Genomic DNA, 22,230 nt, shown 5'->3' on the forward strand with positions numbered 1-22,230 from the left:
CATTTAGTTCAGTGTTTGGGAGGATCAAGGACCAAGGCTTGAGAGGGCACAACAGTATGGGGGGGGGTCATGTATAGAACAAATGGTTACCTCTTGGACCTGAGAAGAGAGGGTGAGGCCAAACTCAGGCTTTTAAGGCAATTCTCCCTCTCCATAGAACCACCATTCCGTAAGTGCTGCCTTCCGGGAGCATGCACCCGATGATGAAGAGACCTCCCTGCAACCCCGCCTTCAAAGGTTCTGCCATCTGCCAGTAGCTGGGGATTAAGCAAAATTTCCACCCATAGGGCCCTTGTGGGGGCATGTGACTTACATACAAACCCCGGTGGGTTTTTTCGTCTTCATCACCCTGTCTCACCTTGGATGTCATTTGTATACATACAGTGTGAGCACTGTGGCCCCATCTTGCACATGAGACAAATGAAGCCCAGAGAAGTTCCTATAACCTCTCTGCACTTGGTATGCTAGGCAGTAGCCCATCTCTCGATGGTTCCACCTCCCAAGCCACTGCTAGGTCAGAGGACCCACTCTTAACAATAACCAGAGGCAGAGGATGGAACACAGGAGACGAGAGGAATTCTTTTGTTTGTCTTTGATTCCGCTCTCCTCTGCTCTAGAATGTGAGCTTCAGGTGCCTTAGAGTCTTCTCAAGTTTTGTTAATTAGTGCTGCTGCCTCCCCAGCAGTCCTTGACCGGGGCTGGAAGAGCGTTCAGAGATTGCTGGTTGCAAAACTGAAGCTGCAGTTGGGTGGCCTCTTGAGGGCAAAAGGCGATAGGTCACAGCATGGCCTCCCCACGTCTGTCTCTTCTCCTGCCCTTCCTTTCCCCCTCTGTCTTCCAGGCTTCCATCCTGCCTTGGCAGAGTTTGTTTATTCTTTTTCTTATTGTTAACATACCCCAAATTGCTTGCAGTCTGTTGACCGTCCGGTTGACTCTCCTTTCCTTTCACGAAACTCTTGACTTCACGACACCAGATTCTCGTAATTTCCTCCAACTCAAGTTCCATTGCTTCTCGCTCTGTACTACACACTGGCACCCATAGGTCTGGCCCATCCCGGGACCTTTTCATCTTTATTCTCATACTCAGCCTAGGCAGTCTTATTGAGTTGGGTGGCCACTCATGTGAGTTATGACGTGGCTAGCTTGGTGTCTCTAGCCCAGATGACTCTCTGATTCTCTGTCTTGTCACCATCTCCATTTGGCTACTTATGAATTCTCGCATACCAACCAACTTTCATCCTAAAATACCCAAATAATTCTAGTCTCCTCTTTCCTCCCTAGTATTCTCTGTTTAGTGACATCATCACCGTCTACCTGATAGATGAAACTCTAGTCTTCTGGAGTTCTCTCTCCTTCTACTCAAAATCTAGCCAATCCTGCTATGCTGTTCTCCACTTAATGTGCCAAATACAAATAGGCTACAATGATACCTGCCCAAGCCTTCACCTCTCTGGCCTGCTACTGAAACACAGTCCTCTCCACTTTAGCCCATTTCTCCTACCTCCTTCCTCTGTATACCAACCCTCCATGTATTGATGAAGAAGCTATTGTGTCTCCTCCTTCCCTCCTCCAAGTGCTTATCAGTTTAGTGTTAAAACCTAAAATTTTAGCTGGACAGTGGTGGCACACGCCTTTAATTCCAGTACTCAGGAGGCAGAGGCAGGCGAAACTCTGTGAGTTCAAGGCCAGCCTGGTGTACAAAGTGAGTTTCAGGAAAGGCTCCTAAGATACACAGAGAAACCCTGTCTCGAAAAACCAAGCCAAACCATACCAAACCAAAAAAACCCCAACCCAAACCACCACCACCACTACCAGCAGCAGCAGCAGCAGCAACAACAACAACAAAAACCCAAAAGAAACCCCAAAGTCTTTACCCTGCTCTACAAGGCCCTCACTGTCCCCCTCCAAATTATTTCTCCTCTAATATTTACCTTGTTTAAGATGCTTCAGCCACCCCACCCCATTCTTTTCATTTATTCTTTTTTTTTTTTTTGGATTGGGAACATGCCAAACCATGCCTCTCTCCAGGTCTTTGCCCGTGACCTTCCTGTTGCTCGTAATCCTCTGACCTTGGAGTTTTGTGTGTGCTCTACTCCTGCTCCTCGTTCTCAAATTGATGTCACCTCCCCCTGGCAGACACTCCGCATCTCCTCTCTCCATCATCCTTTTCTGAATTTTCTTATTTCCTTCATCACATGTCTCGACCCTTTAAATCTTTTTATGTATATGTGTTTTATTACCAGGTTTTCTGTCACTGGCGTGAAAGCCCCTAGAAAACAGGACTCCATCTATTGAGGCCTTTCTAGTCAGTTCTTGAAAATATTTGTTGGTTGGTTTCTGTCTGACTGACTGCCAGGCCCTGGTGCTGTTGGAGGAGAGCCTTTGTGTGTATACATGTGTAGATGAGGTTGGGGTAGGGGGGCAAGTGACCCATGGGCAAGAAGGGAAGGTTCCTGGCAAGAAGGGAGGTTGAAGTACCTATGTCCCTGTGCCTTGTGAGTATCTAAGAAAGCTGAGTCTCTTATTTCTGCCTATATGTTTGTAATTGGAAAGTATATCTTGATGATACAGAGGAGACAGGAGGAATAAAAGATGCCTGAGAATCATGCGTAGGTGAAACAGAGATACCTTCGGCTCCATGGTGAGCTAGGTGCACTAGGTGTGTGTGTGTCTGTGTGTCCATGGATGTGTATTTATGTATGGTCACTTGCAGTACTTGGGGCTTGTTTGTAGGTGTTGGGTTCAAACTTTGGAAGGAAGCTTAGAATCATAGGGTAGTTGCAAAATCCAAGTGCCAGCCATAGAGCCTGTAACTCAGTGGGCCTTGTAGATGCCTGAGATTATGAAGTTTGAGCATCTCTGCTCACAGCCAGTCTCCTGCCTCTGAGTGCATACACACTAAAGTTGGAATTTGAGATGGATATGACACACAATTGATAGACAAATTGAGCGTAGTGGCTTTAACATGTCAGATCCAGAACTAATGAGATGCTATCATGTGAGGCCTATCTATGTAAGAACCGAAAGCTTTAGAGATTTAATTCGTTAAAAAAAACCTAAAACTTCACTAAATAATTAAGGGAGTTAGCCACGTCTAATAGTTCAGGGTTTAATCTCAACTGTATGGGAGGCTGAAGCAGGAGGATCACATGTTCAAAGGCTCTTTGGACCATCGAATGAGTTCAAGGTTAGTCTGAGTAACCTAGTAAAAAAGGCTAGGGGACTAGCTCAGTGGTAGAATATGCAATTAGCCTGCATTAACACACACACACACACACACACACACACACACACACACACACACACACACACCTTAAAGAAAAAAATAAATATTAAGTAGAAGTGATACTGTTAAAAGGACCTAAATATGGTGGGTCGTGCTTGAGTGACTGTTTGGCAAGCTCAGCTCTGTTAAATGCAGATCAACTGTTCAGGGAATACCAGATTGAAGGGTGTCATACTACCTGGGGACAGCCTGGTGCTGAGGATAGACCATTGGCTCAGGGGGGTGCTCCTGGCGAGAAGAGAGAACTGACTCCCCAGGGTGTAGGAGGCTGGTGTAGACCTTTTGTGGTGAGGCCACTACCCCTCTTCAGCCAGCTGTGTCCCCATTTTCTTGGCTTTCACCGAGGGGAGGGACAAGGGAAGGGATAAGGAAGCCAAGATGTATCTCTGGGAGCTGGAGCTGCTGGGAGGAGAGATTCCTTGAGGTTTTGGAAAGTGCCAAGTGTCATTGACTCCTGCCTCCCTCTCCGCTGGGCAGCTGTTTGCCATTCATAATTTCACCCATCTTTGGTTCTCTCTCTACAAGCCTAGAGGACCCTCATAGCGCCTGAGTGACAACATCTCTCAGGTATAGGCAGTCCTGGGTCAAAGGGCCCGACACTCATATTCAGTTCCCGAGTCTCTGTTGAGGTCTGTGTGGTCTCAGCTATCTGCACAGGGAGTGAATAGGCATTGGGAGGGCCTAAGCTTCTAGAATCTTCATCCCGGTCTGCTATACCGTTTTATTTTGGAGCTGTAGGCTGAGGAGGTTGAGGGCCCCTGGGGATAGAAATCTGTGTCTCTGGAATCTCCACTGTCTTACTCTCCAGGTGTTAGGAGCAAGGCTTTGGGGTCAGAAAGGGGCACCCTGTGCCCCAAGCCTGTTACCTAGGCTTGCCTGCACCTGGCTGTGTGCTGAGCCCCTGACTTGCTCAAGTGGGCAGCTAGGCCAGTTCTGAGGAGCTGGCTTGCTCCACAATGAAGCACCCCACCACCTGTCCCCACCCCGCCCCCTGCAGACACAGAAGGGGTATCTTCCACAATGGAGCACCCCACCATCTGCCCCTCTTACAGACACAGAAGGGGTATCTTCCACAAAGGAGCACCCCACCATCTGCCCCCCTTGCAGACACAGAAGGGGTATCTTTCACAATGGAGCACCCCACCATCTGCCCCCCCTCACCCCCTGCAGACACAGAAGGGGTATCTTCCACAATAGAACCCCCCTGCAGACACAGAAGGGGTATCTTCCACAATGGAGCACACTGCAGACACAGAAGGGGTATCTTCCACAATGGAGCCCCCCTGCAGACACAGAAGGGGTATCTTCCACAGTGGAGCACCCTGCAGACACAGAAGGGGTATCTTCCACAATGGAGCACACTACAGACACAGAAGGGGTATCTTCCCAGTACTCAGGCAGTTGTTGTTCACACTGCTGTATTTCTTGATTTTTTTTCTTCTTCTAGGAAATTTACCAAGTTGAGACCCAGGGGTTTACATGTCCCACCCCATAGCAAACACGTTCACTATTCAAACTCCAAATGGAAGCCACTGGGGCTATAATTACACCGGCATTAGCTACGAACACTGCTGCGAGGAGGGGAGCAGAGCACCTGGGGGGAACCTGGATGCAGCCGCAGGCCTAAATTAGCTGTTGCTCTGCTTGCGGTTGTCAACTGCTCCTCTGCAGAGACCACCCCTCCCCGCTCCCCCCTGGCCCCAGGCCACCTCACTCTTTGCTCCTGCCAGCCAGCCGGCATCTGACAATACAGGAAGGCCTGTCTGGTCTGGGAGAACAGCCCCACAGAGGCAGGCCGCATCAGCCTTTGTGCTGACAGGCATCCTTGGGTCCTTGCATGGTCTGCAGAATGGTGGAGCAGCATCTCACAGGATTGCTGCTGAGGTCAAGGCTCCAGCAGAGCCAAGTTAACTGCCCAGCCACCCAGCATTCCCTCTCGCTTCCTTGTTCTTTCTCTATTGTAGGCATGATTTTCTTTGTGGTCTTCTCAGCCATTGTTTGACTGCCCCCTCTGCCTAGGACCCATTTTCCTACCCAGCCCCCAGATTCACTTTGTCAGTTCTAGCAAAGAAATCGTTGTGTCCATGTCCCTCAACTCCAGACCGATCTTTTCCTCTCTGCACCCTGAACTCGTCCAGGAGAGCTCAGTATTAGCATTTGCACAGATGGGCGGCTCTTCTGTCTCCAACTGGCTCAGCAAGGTGGCAGCCTAGTGGCTGGGGAAGTACATATGTATGCATATCCAACGTGTGTATGCATGCATGAATCTATTTAAATTTGTATGTGTTGTATGTGTGTGTGTGGTGTGTATGTTCTTCTGTGTGCGTGTGAGTGCTCACTTGTCCCTGTGAAGGCCAGATCAGCATCAAGAATCTTCCTCAATCACTTCTCTACTTTTCTTTTTAAAGGCAGAGTCTTTCCTTGGCCCTGGAGCTTATTGGGTGCCTAGGTTGGCTGGACAGAGTGCTTCAGGGATCCTCTGCTCTCTAATTCTCCCAACACTGGAGTTTTAGATGTACCACTAGCCCGGCTTTTGCGCTCTCTCTCTCTCTCTCTCTCTCTCTCTCTCTCTCTTTTCCTCCTTCCCTACTTCCCTCCCTCCCTCTCTCTCCCTCTTTCTTTCTCTCTCTCTCTTCCTCCTTCCTTCCTTCTCTCCCTCCTCTCTCTCTCTCTCTCTCTCTCTCTCTCTCTCTCTCTCTTTCTTTCTTCCCACGTGGGGCTTGGGCATCCACACTCAGGTCCTTATGTTTACGTAGCAGACATGCTTCACCTACTGAGCCATCACCTTAGTTAAAAGTTGTTTATTAAAAAAAGATTAGGAAAATAAATCTTGATTCTTTTCTGCCCTAATTTCAGTGCAACCTGTTTTTTCCCCGCTCTTTTCTTTTGTCTTATCTTTTCTCTTTCCTTCTCTTCCTTTTGGAGACAGGGTCTTCCCCAACCCATGAGGGCATGGAACTCACTATGTAGCTGAGCTTGACCTTGTGTTCATGAATCATCCTGCCTCAGCCTCCCGAGGGCTAGGACTGTAGAAGTGAGCCGTCATATCCTGCTCCAATTCCCATGTGAAAGAGATCCAATATTTTTAGGGCAGTTTCACACCCACATCCTGATTGAAGGAAGACAGAAGCTTCCTCACCCTCTTTACTGCTAACACCCTACTTTGGTGCTGCTTTGTTACAATTCTGTGTTACAACAGTGATATACTGTTACTACCCAGAGCTTATAGCTGCTGGCATCAGGATCCGCTCTTGGTTTACTCCTTGGGCTTTGGATACATGCATATTACCTGCATATTATGATACCATTACAGTATCATATAGAATATTTCACCACCTTGAAGATACCCCATGTTTTACCTACTCACCCCTCCCTCCCCCAGCTTCTGATAGCCATTGATCTTTTTACCATCTCCATTGTCTTCCCAAATGTCATGTACTCAGCATCGTATGTCCTGCAGCTTTCGTGAGTTTCTCATGGTGTGACAGCTCATTTCCTTTTATCACCAAATAATTTTCTGTTGCCTATACTCCCTTCCTCTTTATTTCGCTACAAAGAGAGGGACATTGCTCTTCCCCGTGTTACAAGGTTGCTCCTGGCAAAGCAGTGTTAAAGTGAGCGATTCACTTCTGGTCTCTTCTGCTGCTGCCTCTGATCCCTTCTTGCCTAGGCCACTATTAATACTTGAATAAATGTAATCTTGTCCATGGTTACTTGGTTTGTGTCAATTTTGCTTCATTCAAAATATAAACAAACTTGCAAGCATTTAGTATAAACCAAAATTGTTCTTGTAACATTTATTCTTTTCTTTATATGGAATATGCTTACTGAGTATTCACGTATCAAACTTTTGGTCCATGGAGGATAACATGACCTCTGCCTTATTTTGATATAAAAAATGAGTTATTTATATACACGGTGGCTGCTGCTGATGTGTGCTGTGTAAACACAGACCATTTGGGAGGTAGATGCAGTACTGGGGGTGCTATGTGCCAGGAGGCAAGAACTCACAGATCAGCTAACATTTGAGCAGAGAGCCCAGAGCTAACTAATTAGTATGGCTCTATGAGCATTGAGGGAAGAGGAGAGCCATGCAGGCCATGGGCACACCAAGTACAGAGGCCCCAAGACCAGGCCACCATTGGACTGCCCCAGGAAGATCAAGGCAGCTAGTACTGAAGTTGAATGTCCAAAAGGGAGGAGCAGGGGCAGCAAGGCCAGACAGAACAGAACAGTGCTGCTTAAAAGTAATGCAACACACCATGCACATGGAATTCTAAATGTTTGAGCAGTCACATTAAAAGGAAAAAAAAGATAGGTGAAATTAATTTTGATATGATGTTTAATACTTCATGTCTAAAATATTATCCCAACATGCGATTAAAGCAAAGAAATTATTAGTGAGATGCTGTTTAGCTTAATAACCTTTTAGCATCTGGAATGTGTTTCCTAACCTTTCCAGTTCAATGGTCAATGGTTACCATGTTGGATAATGCAAACACAGAGCCTTGTAGCTCATGCTGAAGTCACTGAGTGAAGCCAGTGGATGTCCTGGACCCCTGGAGGGTTTGTCTTAGGTTCTTGGAATTTACGCCAGTTGCTGTGATGAGAGAAGATCATTGTGGGGTACTATGAACGTTGGGGGACGGGGCATGGTGATGACGTTGGAGGAAGGTGATTGTAAGGCAGTGAGAGGTGGTGTATTCTGGGTTTTGAAGGTGGATTTCCTGGTTTTCTTGATGTGGTTGTGAAGGAGAGAGGAGCCAGAGACTGGGTAAGGACTTTGGCTTGAGCTACTTTGGTGTGGCTGTTTTCAGAAGGATGCGGGTGACTGTTAACTGAGCCACGGGGGCAGAGGGCGGGATGGGTTTGACACAAGAGTGTTGGGTTTTCAGGTAATATTGTTGAGTAGAGGCGAGGTCTCAGGATGTGGAAGGAGGCTAAATAACAGTGTTTAATGGCTTAAGACAAAATGGTAGCCCCAACTGCCTGGAGAGGAGGGCGGGGCCCTGGGGAGCACAGACAAGAACCAACAAAGCAACCCGAGCAGCGAGTTATCCGGGAGGACAGAGTGAAGACAAGCGAGGAAGGAGATTTCAGGCAGAAGTGGGTGAGCTGCTGGGCCCAGGGTTGCTGGTATGCCAGCTAGAAAGGCTGGGTCTGCGGGTTCCTGTCCACGATGACGGAGCTGCCAGGCTGGTGTGGTCTGAGAGAAAATGCAAGGAGAGCCAGACACAAATCAGGGGAGACAATTAGTTTTTGCTTTAAAGGGGAACAGAAAGTGGGGTGACATTAAGGGAACCACACGACCACTAGGAGACCCCTCCAAATTAAAGACAGCCAGTCATAGAGTCAATGGGAATATTCCTGAAGGCAGAACAAATTCCTGACGCAAAGAAAGTTATGAGTATTTTCATATGCTAACAAAGATGCTTTGTGGCAGGTACTGTTTGGCAGACAAGGAAACTGAGGCAAAGAATTGTTTGATCTGATGCGTAGCTGAGCTAGGGCTTGAAGGCAGGCTCCGTTTTACAAGGCTTAGTTTTGTCCTGTTTCTGCCTCTTGGTTTCTTGGCTGGAGTAGTCAGCTCTTTATTTGGGACTTCTTAATACTTTAATGTATTAAGTGCCCATTATGGCACCCAGCAGAGGTAGGACTTTATAGGTATTTAATGACCCAGCAATCAGAGGACCAGGAACTGTACATGCAAATGCCAAGTCACCACACTTACCTGTAGCGGGGTCATGCTTCTACCAGCCCAGTTTTGAGTCTTCCATACTCTACAGCAGGTTCTTGTATAGACAGACGCATAGGCAGTGGAACATGGCAGTGTGGAAGAACTTGGTCTAGGCTGATTATTCCCCAGGCACACGATAGTGCTGAGCAATTGGCTTCTGCCTCTAGTTTTCTGTCAAGGTTCAGGATGGCTGTGGCAGTCCCGTACCCACCCAGGATTCATTTTCTTTACCTGTAAAGCACAGGTTGGGTTGGGTGACCGCTCACCTGATTGGTTCCAGAAGATCTCAGTTGGGCATGTGCAGATTGGGGGTCCTGCCCCTCTCTGCCTGTTTCCAAGTTGGACAAGAGGGACTTTCTGGGTGATAGAGTCAGATTGTTTCTGTGCCAGGCATCCTCTTGGTACAACGGAGATCTGTGAGGTTGGGACAGCCATCATGGAGTAGCCTTGCTATTCCTGGGAATCTTGCTGTGTACCTCAGACATCTCCCCCACTGTATTAAACAGAAAGCCACAACACTATGGCAAGAGACCCAGACCATCTGGCTTGTGGTTGGTCGCACACCCAACAGTGTCAGAATTGAAGCTGGGGCAGTCTGCCCTTCACACTTAGCAGACTTGTGTGCTCCCTTGTAGGCGGCAGTGGCAACCACACCCTTCTGGACACAGAAGAACTGTTTCCGTGGTTGCAAGAGCAGGGGTGAGGAGGGCAGCCAGGATGTTCCCTTAATCCTTGCTGACAGGACTCAGTGATGAGTGTTCCCCACTCCAAATGCCAGTGGTGCCACTTCTTCAAAGTCCCACGGAACTGTGCTGCAGGAGGACTGGCAGGGGCCCCTAGTTACATGACTTTGAGCCAGACACGTTATTTCCTGCCCCAGTAAACAGGGCCATGATGGCCACTTCCAAGCTTCTAAAGCTGGGGTTAGTCTAAGACCTTGGGATGAGTCTCCTTCTGAACTACTCCTTGCGTGTACAGTGTACCCCTTTCCTGGAACTGTCCCCTACAGTGTACCCCTTTCCTGGAACTGTCTCCTGTACTTTGGGCACCTGTGTATAAATATCTTTAATATTCACTACAGCCATACATTCTTGGAAAACATCTTTATACCAAGACCAGGAAACTGAGGCAAGGAGCCTGCCTACGGTACCAATCTTGAGTGTTCACACATTTGCTCCCCCTATGACTGTATGTCCCTCTGACTAGTGGTCTCCTTCCTCCTCCAGGGACAGGGGCAGACCCGGTGGTCAGTGCCAAGAGCAATCACTGCCTGGATGCTGCCAAGGCCTGCAACCTGAACGACAACTGCAAGAAGCTTCGCTCCTCCTACATCTCCATCTGCAACCGCGAGATCTCGTCCACTGAACGCTGCAACCGCCGGAAGTGCCACAAGGCCCTGCGCCAGTTCTTTGACCGCGTGCCCAGCGAGTATACCTACCGCATGCTCTTCTGCTCCTGTCAGGACCAGGCATGCGCTGAGCGCCGCCGGCAGACCATTCTGCCCAGCTGCTCCTACGAGGACAAGGAGAAGCCGAACTGCCTGGACCTGCGTACCCTGTGCCGTATAGACCACCTATGCCGGTAAGAACTTCTGAAGCTCTGGCTGTTTACTAGGGGTGCTCGCGTGGGTGGGCCGTATTTTAGGGTCACTTGAGTTATGAGCATGAATGAACCTGGCAGAAGGTGTTGAGAAGGCTGAAACTGGTTGGTCCTAGGTGAAATCAGTTATCTATTCATGTCATTCATTCAGCCACTCATCCGTCCATCTATAAGGTAGTCATTCATCTGTCCATCACCCAGTTCTTCCATTCAATGTGAGTAAATTATTTGTCTACACTGTGTGCCGCTTCATGCCGAGTACTTCAAGGGATGACAGAACTAACTGCCCAAGGAACTTACAATTTCAAGTCATGGATTTCTAACAGGAGGAAGGGACCTTCAGAGGTTTTGCTCCACTTTTGAGGGAAGCCCGTGCCTATGTCCCAGCAGAGGAATGCGATCTAAGAGCCAGACCACTGCGGACTGAGAGCAAAGCCAAGCTAGTGTTCAGTGAGGACTGGGTTCTGGAGTCTGATTGCACTGGGTTCAAATCCTGTGTGGCTTTAAGTCAGTTCTTAAGATTTCCCGTGTTATCCTTACTTCATCTGTGAACAAGGAATAAATAATATCCCGGCATTGGTGTGCACTTGATTACATGTCCAAGCCTCAGTACAGAGCCTGGCATGTAGCTGATATCTTTAATAAGTATAGCCTAATTATTAGGTATGGGTTTTCAAAATTTGGTTATAGCTAGTTGAAATTCGCTTTTTTTTTTGACATTTGTTGTGCTTTTCCTGTCAGCGAAGTATTGATTTATTGAGCCTTGTCACGTGCAGCGCTCGCTGCTCAGTCCTGCCCGTGGAGAGGAGAACACACTGCTCTCAACAGGGCACACATTCCACAGCAGGGAGATGTGGTCCCAATGCAGTGGAGCGTGGCTGGGGCTCGCAGAGAAGGTCGCCCAGGCGAGGGCCGTCTGACAAAGTCTGGGAGTCCTGAGGGGGACCATTGTGGTGATGGAGCCTTGAGAGCTGAGAAAGAGAAGGCCCAGGGGTGACTCTGTCAGGAGAAGTTTGAAGGAGAACATGGGCTGATGGGGAACTTCAGAGGTGGGTGTTGGGGGACCGCTGGAGAAGGGAAGGTTGTGATTGTCTTAACTGTCTACTGTGTCTGGACACTGTCTAGAGGCTTCATGCTTGTAACCTATTGACCCTGAAGAAAATCTCTGAGGTAGGCAGGCACTGTTGTCAACAGACTGAGGAAGTCTCTTGTCCCAGGTCACACACACTTTATAGCTGGGACTGTGTGGTACTCTTTCTTGCCACTCTGACTGTTAAAGTGACAGCAGCCTTATCACCTTGAACTAAGGGAATGGCTGTAGGGATGAAGAAAAGTGGATTTTTTTTTCACTGAAGATGGTAAGTAGACTTGACCAGACTGTCTGTCTGTCTGAAAGTCTCCTGGAGGCGGGAATAATTCTGTAGCTCTTCCTGAATTCAGAGTGTGGCCTTGGGGAACACTCAACAACACACTAATTGGATGGATATGTGCTTGGCAATCACTCATTTCCTAGTTGAACAACCATGAGTCGATGGGATTATTCTGGGGGGGTGGCGTAGGACATGCAGTGTCTCAGGGACTAGAGTGAGCATTGCGGTAACATCTGGGATGCTTGTCCTGGCGATTCTGGAGCTCAGCTAGGAAGCTGGAGAGAAGGGATAGTATAGGTGTTCTTGAGGACTTGGTTATGATCAAAGTCCAGTCATGTAATGAGAAGGGTTGATGGAGCCCACGAGGGCGTCCAGGCTGGAGGTGACTGGGACGTCATCAGTGTCAGGGAGTAAGTGGGGCCGTTGGTGTGGGACTCAGGGCTGTCTCTACTGGAAATGCCCATGCATATGTAAGAGAAGGACAGAAACAGTACAGCAGAAGACAGGGATGCAGAGGAGGCTACCGGAAAACCAGGAAGTAGCAACTCAGAATCCAGAAGAAAGGAGGTTCAAGAGGGAGGGATCTGCCTCAATACGTATGTGCATGTGTGCATGCCTGTGTCTGTGTGTGCCGAAAGCCTATAGGTGTCACCCAGATTTCCAGTCTTTTAGCTCCCAGTTGCTGAGAAGCTAGAAGAGGAACCAGGTTCAAGCTGTTTTCTTCAGAAGGTCGCAGGGCTGAGGCTAGAGTCTTCAGGAGAACATAGGACGGAAGACAGCCTTTATATTTTTTTTTTGACCCTGGGATGTTGGGCCTGTGTGCAGCTGGAGGCTCCACTTTTGTTTGGTTTGGAAAACAAGCTCTCACAGTGTTTAGAGAAGGGATTGAGCATGGAGCTAGCTACAGGGCTCCGGGAAAGCCTTGCAAAGAAATAGACTTTTGAGTCTGCTTTTTAAAAAAGTGTACATTAGATATAACAGATGAAGGAATTTGAAATAGGCCTGTGCCTACTGCAGTAGAGGGGTTGGCGGTGGCAACCGAGGGCCCTAGAAGGAAGGAGCAGGCAAAAGCCTTGACTGTATGGACTGGCAGAGCTCTGAGCATCAGTTCTGAGCTTCTTGGTGAATTGGGTTGAGGGGAAGCTGAAGGGACCACGGAATTACTAAAGCACCACAGAAGGGAGCATGCCAATTCTTATGCAGAGACAAGGTCTCCTCTCTGGGCTAAATGGTAAGCCGAGCTTGCTGTGCTCCGTTATACCCAGCAACTTGTAACAACAGAACGATGGACAGTAGAGCCTTGAAGAGTTGGTCCAGAGCAGCCTGAGTCCAGACTCAGGACCCTGTGCCCGCAAGTGGACCAGGCTCGTCCAGAAAGCCAGCAGGCTTCAGGGTGCCTATGTAGGTGTTTAGAGTCCAGCTACTCAGAAGTCTGAGTTAGGATAACTCAGCAGATAAGATCTTGTGCGTGCTTGTCAGTATCGTTCTGAAGAAGGATGGGTGGCCTTTAGGACTTGTGGCTCCGGTGCTTGAAATCATGTGTGAGATGGAAGACCATGGGATATTTTGATACCTTCATCATCAAAGGAACAGAAAGATTTTTGTTTGCTTATTTTCCTGGAGTTGGGCAGCCATGATCAGGAGAATTATGTGGTAGACGGCACGTGGTGGAATCAGAACAGATGTTTAAATGCTGTTAGGCATTTTGAGGGTCCAGGCAGAGGCCTCTGAGGAATAAAGGACCGACCAGGAAAATGAGCCCCTTGCGTTTGTGGACTTCAGGGACTGCAGAGCAGGGGTCTGTAGACAACACCACTTCGGGATTGGGACTGTGGCTCAGTTTGTCAGGTAGGAAGTTCATGTTGGCTTGTAATGAGGCTATGTGAGCGCCTTTGTCCAACTGGGATATCCCTGAATCCATCTTCGCTTGGCTCCTGTCTTACTCACCACACCTTCCAGGGTGCAAACGCAACAGGGCGTCTCAGAGAAAGAAGGGCAGGAATGAAGAAAGAGCCTGCATCTAGGATGAGTCTCGCAGAGGCATTGGGGGATGTCACAGCACACCCAGATTCCTGCAGGGGCCTTGGCTCTCGACTCAGCTGAAGCTTTAGGTGTGCTGGAGAGAACCCAGAGATGGAAATGCAGAATGACAGGCAGGTGGTGGATGGAGTGGGTGGGACTCCAAGCTGGAGACCTGCATGTGGTCTCCTGAATGGCCTCCTAGTGGGCCATGTCCTCCCCTGGGCCCTCGGTTTCTACACTGATCAAGCAAAGATACTTATCCAAGGCATCTTTTGGGATCTTTTCTCATTGCCCAGATGTGTGGGCTGGAGTCTTTCCAGGTGGTTTCCAGGATGTTTTCTGTTGCTCCTGGGGCCAGTCTCAAAGTATTTTCTTTAAAGGATCTTCCCAGGATGACCTAGAAGGAAAAGAGGGACTATCTTTTGTCTAGTGCCCACAGCTCTGACCTTTGACCTATGCATCACTGCCCAGCAGTTCCTGATGGCTCTGACCTCTGACCCATGCATCACTACCCAGCGGTACATGGTGGCCCTGTTGGTTCTAATCTCGGCTCTGTGAGGTCTGAGATGGCTTGAAAGGGCAACTGGAGAACGTCAAACTGGGCTTGACTCTCGCTGTGCCCAGGAAGGAACAGAAGACCTTTTCCTTTTTGGGTATGCTAATAAAGTGGATTAGATGGTGGTAAGGGGAAAATCTATCTGGGGGGTGATTCTTTGGAAACTGAGCTCTCATCCTTAGGAATCCCCTACAGCCCCCCATGCTCTGTTTCTATAGCATCCAGTCCTGCCTCATCTACTAGCCTTCCTTCTATGGAGAGGATCCATGCATCCCTAGGCTTCTTCCCGAATCAATCCTGGCCCAGGAATGCTGGAAATGGAGCAGCTTTGCCGAAGCCTAGGTGGCATGACACGGGAGCTGGTCCATCGATATGCTGGGAGGCTGGCCTAGGAGCAGCCTTGCACTCTACCGGTGTGATGTACGGCAGATTCTGCTGTGCTGTCTTGTTAAGTTGCTACCAATGTGGGCTTCCCTTGACCTAGCATTTGTGGAGCATTACTTACCATGGATATCTGCAAGGTGGGACTTGGAGTATTGGAAGCTCTTCCGAATCCTTCACTGCTCTTTGGATCAGGGTCAGATGGAGCTTCTGGGAGTGGAAACGTCGTGCTGTGTTCACAGGGTATCTAGATGGCCATCCCTTAAGAGACCCCACTCTCTGATGTTTGTCCCATTCCAACCCTGAGCCTCAAGGCTGTGGACTTAAGGTAACTGAAGATCTGAAGATGACCAGGGGAAGACATTTCCTTTCGAAGCCTCCGATAGGGAGCCTAGAAAGCTGGGAAAGTTTTGGAATGAGTCTGTGGAATCTGACTGGATTTTCTCCAGGGCCCTGTGGTTCATGAGCTATTTTTAAATTTATGAACATTATTGTTTCTATCTTCTCAGCTTGTATCCATTGTAAGGATGTGCTCAGATTGTGCGTGCGTGTGTGTGTGTGTGTGTGTGTCTGTGTGTGTGTGTGTGCGCGTGTGATTGTGTGCATGTTGTGGTGGCTGTGAGGTTGTGGGGAGGATGATTGCTGTCTTACTATCTCTTGCAGGCCGCATTTGGAAATGGCCTCTTGAAGAGCTCTGTTCCCCCCGGTCTGCCAGAAGGCTATAAATAACCTCCTGCTGGACCCATGCCATCTAAAGAGCTGCGATTTAACCTCTGGATGCTGAGGATGTGCAGAAATAGACTCCAGCCTGGGGCTACCCCAATAGTCTTGGGTCACTTTGTGCTGTGGCTGCTGTCTTTGTCCCAAGGGAAAGGATGGTTGGGATAGGGAGTGGAGGGAGGTCGCCTCCCTGTCTCGGGCCATCCTAAACTTGAGTTTGCTTCTTGACTCCTTGGAATGTGCTTCTCATTGACTCTATAGAATGTGTTGACTGGTGTTTTCAGTAGATCATCTCCAAATGGCAGCAAAAGACTATTTTCAAAGAGGTAGGGAGGCTAAGGACGTCTAAACGTTTACTTCCTTTTAAAGAGTAGCCCGTGTGTCTCTTGATGTGATATACCAAGTTTTGGTTGCACATTTGAGAGTGAACTTTATTGTGCTCGTTAGATTCTGGAAGGGTTCTTAGGCCTCCTCGAGCTTAAGAACCTCCACCTCCCCTGGTAGGATCATCAGTTCCTTCGGGATGGATACAGAATTTCCCCCTTGATTTGGCAGCAAAGAGCTGTTACTGACAGTGATGTCTGCCTCTGGCCTGGAAAGGTTAGGGTAGGTCTTAGCTGGAACCCAGTTAGTCATTCTTATGGTCTTCAACCAGCTGGGAGGATGGGGGTCTTGTGACCATTCTTCATTCATCTTATCACATCCCATTGATCATCTATTTTGAACCTGGTATTGTGTTGAAGAGTTCACGACAAGGGACTTGGAGGACCTTGGAATCTCATGGTACCACCATATCGGCTGGCTCTGTAGTGAGAGTGGGAATCTCCACCCTCGGATGTTGGTATTTTTTACTAGACTTCTCAGAGATCCTAGTTTTTCTCTGCTTCTTCCTAGGTCCACTCTGGAGGTACCTCTTAGGGAAGGTGGGCTTCGGTATCGTTTGGGGACCTTTCTGACCGGGATCAGGGAAAAGCATCCCTGCTGAGATTGCCTGAGGAGGGAGGGGCTGTGGGCTGCCAGGGCATGTGTCTCCTTTGCCTAGCGACTTTGCTGTCACATGACCCATGTTGGCTCTTAGGGAGGCCCTGCTCTTCTTCATTCTGGGTCAAGGAACAGGCTCTTCCTGGAACTTCCTCTGGCATGTTGACACAAGACAGAAATGTTGACTATTACTTTTCAAAAGGCTCTGGGCGATATCAGCTCATAGATGCTCCAGCCTACATACCTAGATTGGATGATAGAGTCTGCAACTTTCCTGCTGTGGCTTCTGGCGACCTAACAGCAAGGCTGCCTGGAGGAGTCTACCCCATCCATCCTACATTCCAGGCACCCAGGCCCCACAAAATTCACGCTGAGCACGGATGAAGTACAGTCCCTGTGTGGTGAAGACTCCTGCTGGAAGGGCTGTGACTAAATACCTACCTCATCTCAGGGGGTGGAGGAAGGGGATCCCCTCAGGGAGATGGTGTTGGTTCAGGTAGTGTCAGGATACAAGGCCATGTGGTCTGTTCATATCAGATTCTCTCCTATAGGTGTGTGTGTGTGTGTGTGTGTGTGTGTGTGTGTGCCTTTCTGTGTCTACTCACATAGGGCTAGGCAGCATCGCCTTTAGCTACCCTGGCCCCTGGCTTCAAGTCGTTTCCGTGGTATCTATGTTTTTTTTTTTTTTTTTTAACCTCCAGTTGGTGTGAGCTCCCTGCTTGATGTTTTAGTCATTTTGGGGATGCTATCACGGAGGGCTATAGCCTGGATGACTTAAATATGTTGTTTTCTATCAGTTTGGGAGGCTGGAAGTCTGTGATCTGGGTACCAGTGTGTCACAGTCCCAGTGAGACAGAGACAGTTGTCTTGGTTTTATTCTCCTGTAGTCTTGTCCTTGGTGTGTGTGTGTGTGTGTGTGTGTGTGTGTGTGTGTGTGTGTGTAGAACAGAGAGAGAAAGAAGGGAGAGAGGGGAGAGAGAGATTATTTTCCTTCCTCTTAGGCCGCTAATCCCATTGTGAGTAGTGCCTCACCCTCGTGACTTCTAACATTAATCACCCCCAAATGCTCCATCTTCAAGCTCTACACTGGGCTTTAGGGTTTCCACATAAGACTTTTGGGACACAAGTATAAACCTTTAGTCCCAGGGCTTCAACCCATCCTCCATCAAGCCTGCTCCATCCTCACCTCCTAACCCTCTTCTGGCAGCTGGCTCCTTGTGTGGGTTTTGTCTTGAGCTTCTCTGCATCTTTCACTTGGTTCTTGGTGTTTCCCTTTTTGATGAGCTCCCCACCTTTTCACATCCTGTGTTCCCACTGTGCCGGTTTGGTTTCCTTATGTAAGAAGTCTGTATCGCACCCCTGCTCTGCCCCAAGCACTGTGCTAGACACAGGAGATCACAGTAGGGATGACCACACCTCCTTGGAACCTAGAGTCTGATGGAGGAGACAGTGAAGAAGTAAGCAGATAGGTCGATCCAGGTTGAGTATCCTATATCTGGAAATTGGAAATGCCAGATGTTCCCAAATTGGAACCTGTCTGAATGGCAGTGTGATTCTACAAGCAGAACATTCCATACTTAACCTGAGGAGATGGGCTGCTGTCCAAACACAATGCGCTAAAAATACTGCCCAAACTGTTTCTAGGCTGTCTGTTTAACATGTATACAAAGCAAAACCAAATCTCCCTTTTGTACTTGTGTCCCATCCTTATTATGTCTTAGTATGTATATGCAAATATTCCCAGACCCGATAGCTGAACCACTTCTGATCCCAAGCAATTTTGGATAAGGTATACCCACCCTTAATAGAATAATTGCAGTGAGCAGGATCCAGAGATAGAGCATTATAGGGGCAGGAAGGGGTGACCTTTATCTGGATAGAGGTCATGAAGACTTAGAGGAGATCACATTTGAACTTGAGATCTCAGGCTGCTGAGATGGCTCAGTGGGTAGAGCTTCTTGCCACCAAGTGGTTGGAGTTTTTTCTCTGGTGGGAAGAGAGAAGTAACTCTTCAAATTGTCCCGTGGCCTACACACAGATGCCATGGCATGTGTGTTCCCCACCACAGAACATAAATAATTGTAATCTATTAAAAAATAAGCCAAGACGTGAAGAATACAGAGCCAGAGTGAGACAGACGGAAGAGGCATTTGTGCAGAGGGTGTGTCCTGGGCAGAGGCTACAGGGAGGAAAGAGTTAGCATTGGCTGGGGTGTAGTGACTCAGGGACAGGCTTGGGGTGCTATTGTAAGATGGCAGGGCTCAGATTGCACAGGGAACATGGGCCCTGGAAAGGAGGTTAGACTGATTCTGGGAACAGGTTGAGAGGGCTTCTGAAGCTGAGTCGAAACATCACTAAAACTGAGTGAGAAGATGGCTGATGTGTGGAGAGACCAGGAGGGGCGCGAGTGACGACAGGACACCGAGAGCAGACATCACTAGGACAGCAATGTTGGCAGCTCAGACCAGGGCGATGATTGTATGGCAGGAGATAAGAGGACACAGTAGAGAGATTTAGAGATGGGTTTGAGAGTAAGGGTGATGGAGTGTGGCGCAAAGCCTGCTCTACGTGCTGCGGTATGGTTCGTGAGTCAGGCAGGGGCCTGGAGACTGAAACACACACAGACACACAGAAGCATGGGTAACACCAAGAATTCCTTCTTTATTGTGTTCCAGGGCAGCTTATATAGTTTCTCCTTGACAAATGGCCACGCCCGAATTCTCAGCTGCAAGCCCACCAGAAACCACTCCCCTGCCATCTGGAACTCCTGAGGGTCTTGTGCTCAGAGCAGCTGCAAAACAAGTTGGTTGCTCAGAGCAGCTGCAAGCTTAGGGAAACAAGTGTTTACTCCAGGAGGCAGGGGTCACAGGAAATTCAGTCCCCAACAATGGGGGAACTCCAAGATGACACAAAAGGTACATATATGCAGTGGTGTGTGGCATTATTTTCAGATGGACAGGATCTGGGGTTGAGGGTAGATCTGTTTGGGACATGGGTTTTCTTTCTTTCTTTTTTTTTTTTTTTAAGACAGGGTTTCTCTGTAGCTTTGGAGCCTGTCCTGGAACTAGTTCTTGTGTAGACCAGGCTGACCTCAAACTCACTGAGATCCGCTTGCCTCTGCCTCCCGAGTGCTGGGATTAAAGGTGTGTGCACCACCGCCCAGCTCATGGCTAGTGTTTTGGTGCTTCCAGACATCTCTGGTGCTTAACTGGGGTGGTAATTGCTGGGAGTTATTAGTAGGGTGGTGGCATTTTAAACTGGGGGAGGGTAAGGTCCTCTTGGGTAGAGTCTAGTGAGAGAAGAGGTATTGAGGATGTGCCTGACCTGTTAGATACTTGATGGATGTTTAGTCTCATGAGGTTCAGGGTTCAGAAGAACATGTCCATGCAAGAGAGAAGTAGACAGCTGTGCTAGATGCTGCTGAGATACTCACAGGCTGTGACACCCAGTGAACCATGGTATTTAGGATTGCGAAGGCTGTGGTGATGTTTCCATAATAGTTTTGGTAAATTGGTGATTTCAGAAACCTTCTTTAGTGCTATGGAAAGTCAGATCACTTGGTCACGACTTGCCAGTATAGATGGCGGAGGGATGGACAAAGGTTTGCCCTTCAACAGAAGTATGGCTAAAGATACCCAGCATTGGATTGGATCTGGGAAGCGTGGTGTGAAGTGGAGGTGAGCAGGAGGTTTCTTCAACCACAGGTAATCCTGGGTTCTCCACCTTGGTATTCTGTAGGTCCAAGGACTTTGGCCAGAGTGGCTTAGCTAGAGTCACTCTGTAATCTTGCTGAGCCTCAGCTTTGGGATCGACGTAGGACCTTTTAGCTTTACAATGGCACAAAGGGTGATACACACTAGAGAATATTCTTGAATTTTAAACCTGGGTTGGATCCTGTCTCACGATGCTGGTCTGTGGCTACTGAACCACAGCTCCCAGTCATCCTTGGAGCCACAGTGATGGACTAACTGATGCTCTGAAGGGTGCTTCATCAGCAAGTCAAATGAGGGGTTGGCCACTTCATTATAAAATAGGCTTTTTGTTTGCTGATTCTGCCCTGCTGAAGCATAATGTAAGTTCTCCGAGCATGTTAAAGGCAAGCTGGGCTAAGCTATGATGGTTTGAAATACAGTTGTGACTTCTGCCATTTCCATCCTATGATGGGCTTATGGGGATACAACTGCCTTTCAAGTTGAAAAGCATGTGTGTTGCAATTCAGAGTCCAGCACATCCCCACCTGGGTTCTGAAGGTCCTTGATATGGTCATCGCTGACTTTGCTTCTTCTGCTCCAGGCCCGAGTCCTTCAACTTGGGAAGACATCTCTCTATAGGTCATTTCTCTGAGAGCAGCCTAGGAGCCAGCCTCTCCTTCCCAGCTATTCTAGTCTTCCTCAAGGAGGTATTTAGCCTTTTATTGAAGGAGCTTGAAGGGCGTTCTGTGGCTCCAATGATGGAATTTCCCCCAAGGTGTTCCAAGGCTGGTGTGCAACTTTCCTGTGCCCAACATCAGGAGAGCGTTGCCTTTCTGTTTAGTAGAGGTGAGGTAGCCTTTTCCTACTAAGGACCCTGAACCACACTCTTCTTGAGTCACATGTCAGCTTCAAGGACTCTACCAGTTTGTTGCGTGATATTTGTGCACTGTGTGAAGATGTGTTGTTGTGACTGGTTTAATAAAAAGCCAAGGGGCCAATAGGTAGGCAGGGGAGGTTAGGTGGGACTTCCAGGCAGAGAGGAACTCAGGGTTAAAATCTGGCTCTGTCAGAGCCTCCAGCAAGACACGGAGGGAGTCAGACATACAAAATGAAGGAGAGGTAAAAAGCCACATGGCAGAATGTAGATTAATAGAAACACGCTAATTTAAGTTCTAAGAGCTAGTTGGGAACAAGGCTAAGCTAAAGGCCAAGCTTAATAATAAATCTCCACGTCATTACGTCATTATTTTGGGGGGGGGCTGGTAGTTGACGAGGAAATCTGATTGCAACAGTTTCACATTGTCGTGAGACATTCCTTGACAGAAACAAGAGAATGATTTATTTTGGCTCATGCATTTAGGCAGTTCCAGCACATTATTGTGAGGATAACAGGATGGACTAGTTCATGGCCGTGGGAACACGTGATGGAGGCTGTTTATCTCATGGTAAACCAAGAAGCAGAGAGTGGCAGGAGCCAGAGAATATCACCCTCAGAGGTCTCGAATGACCCAGGCAGGGCCTCCCAAGATAACACTAGCAGTTGGTGAAAAAGCTTTTAAAAACATGGAAGTAATTTTAGCTTCAAACCATAATGGGGCCCTTTTAGGAGGTGTCTTGCAAAACTCAGAGGCCTTTCACCAGTAATGTTACTATGGAAGGTTTTCTGATTTGGGTGAACACCTTAGGCTGTTAGTGACACCCACTTGCCTACTGATGAATAGGGATACTGAGTTACACACACACACACACACACACACACACACACACACACACACACACACAGAGGCAGCTTGCTGTTCATATAGAGAACTTTGCAATATCTGCCCCTGGCTCAGGTCTTCCTGAGCTAGCGAGTCCTTTCTGTCCTTAGGGGTTAGACTTTTGTC

General features: G+C 48.4%; 1 protein-coding gene across 3 annotated transcripts in view; it reads left to right on the top strand.

The window, feature by feature from the left end:
- Positions 1–22,230, top strand: part of Gfra2 (GDNF family receptor alpha 2) — a 116,969-nt gene that overhangs the window by 45,810 nt on the left and 48,929 nt on the right. For all 3 annotated transcript variants that reach the window (XM_087912208.1, XM_085698708.2, XM_087912209.1), the window contains one exon: positions 10,250–10,604. In XM_087912208.1, coding sequence (XP_087768334.1) covers positions 10,250–10,604 — 355 coding nt within the window. The remainder of the gene's footprint in view (positions 1–10,249; positions 10,605–22,230) is intronic.

The sequence above is a fragment of the Myodes glareolus genome, chromosome 12, assembly GCF_982192425.1.
Source record: "Myodes glareolus chromosome 12, mMyoGla1.1, whole genome shotgun sequence".
Classification (NCBI taxonomy): Eukaryota; Metazoa; Chordata; class Mammalia; order Rodentia; family Cricetidae; genus Myodes; species Myodes glareolus.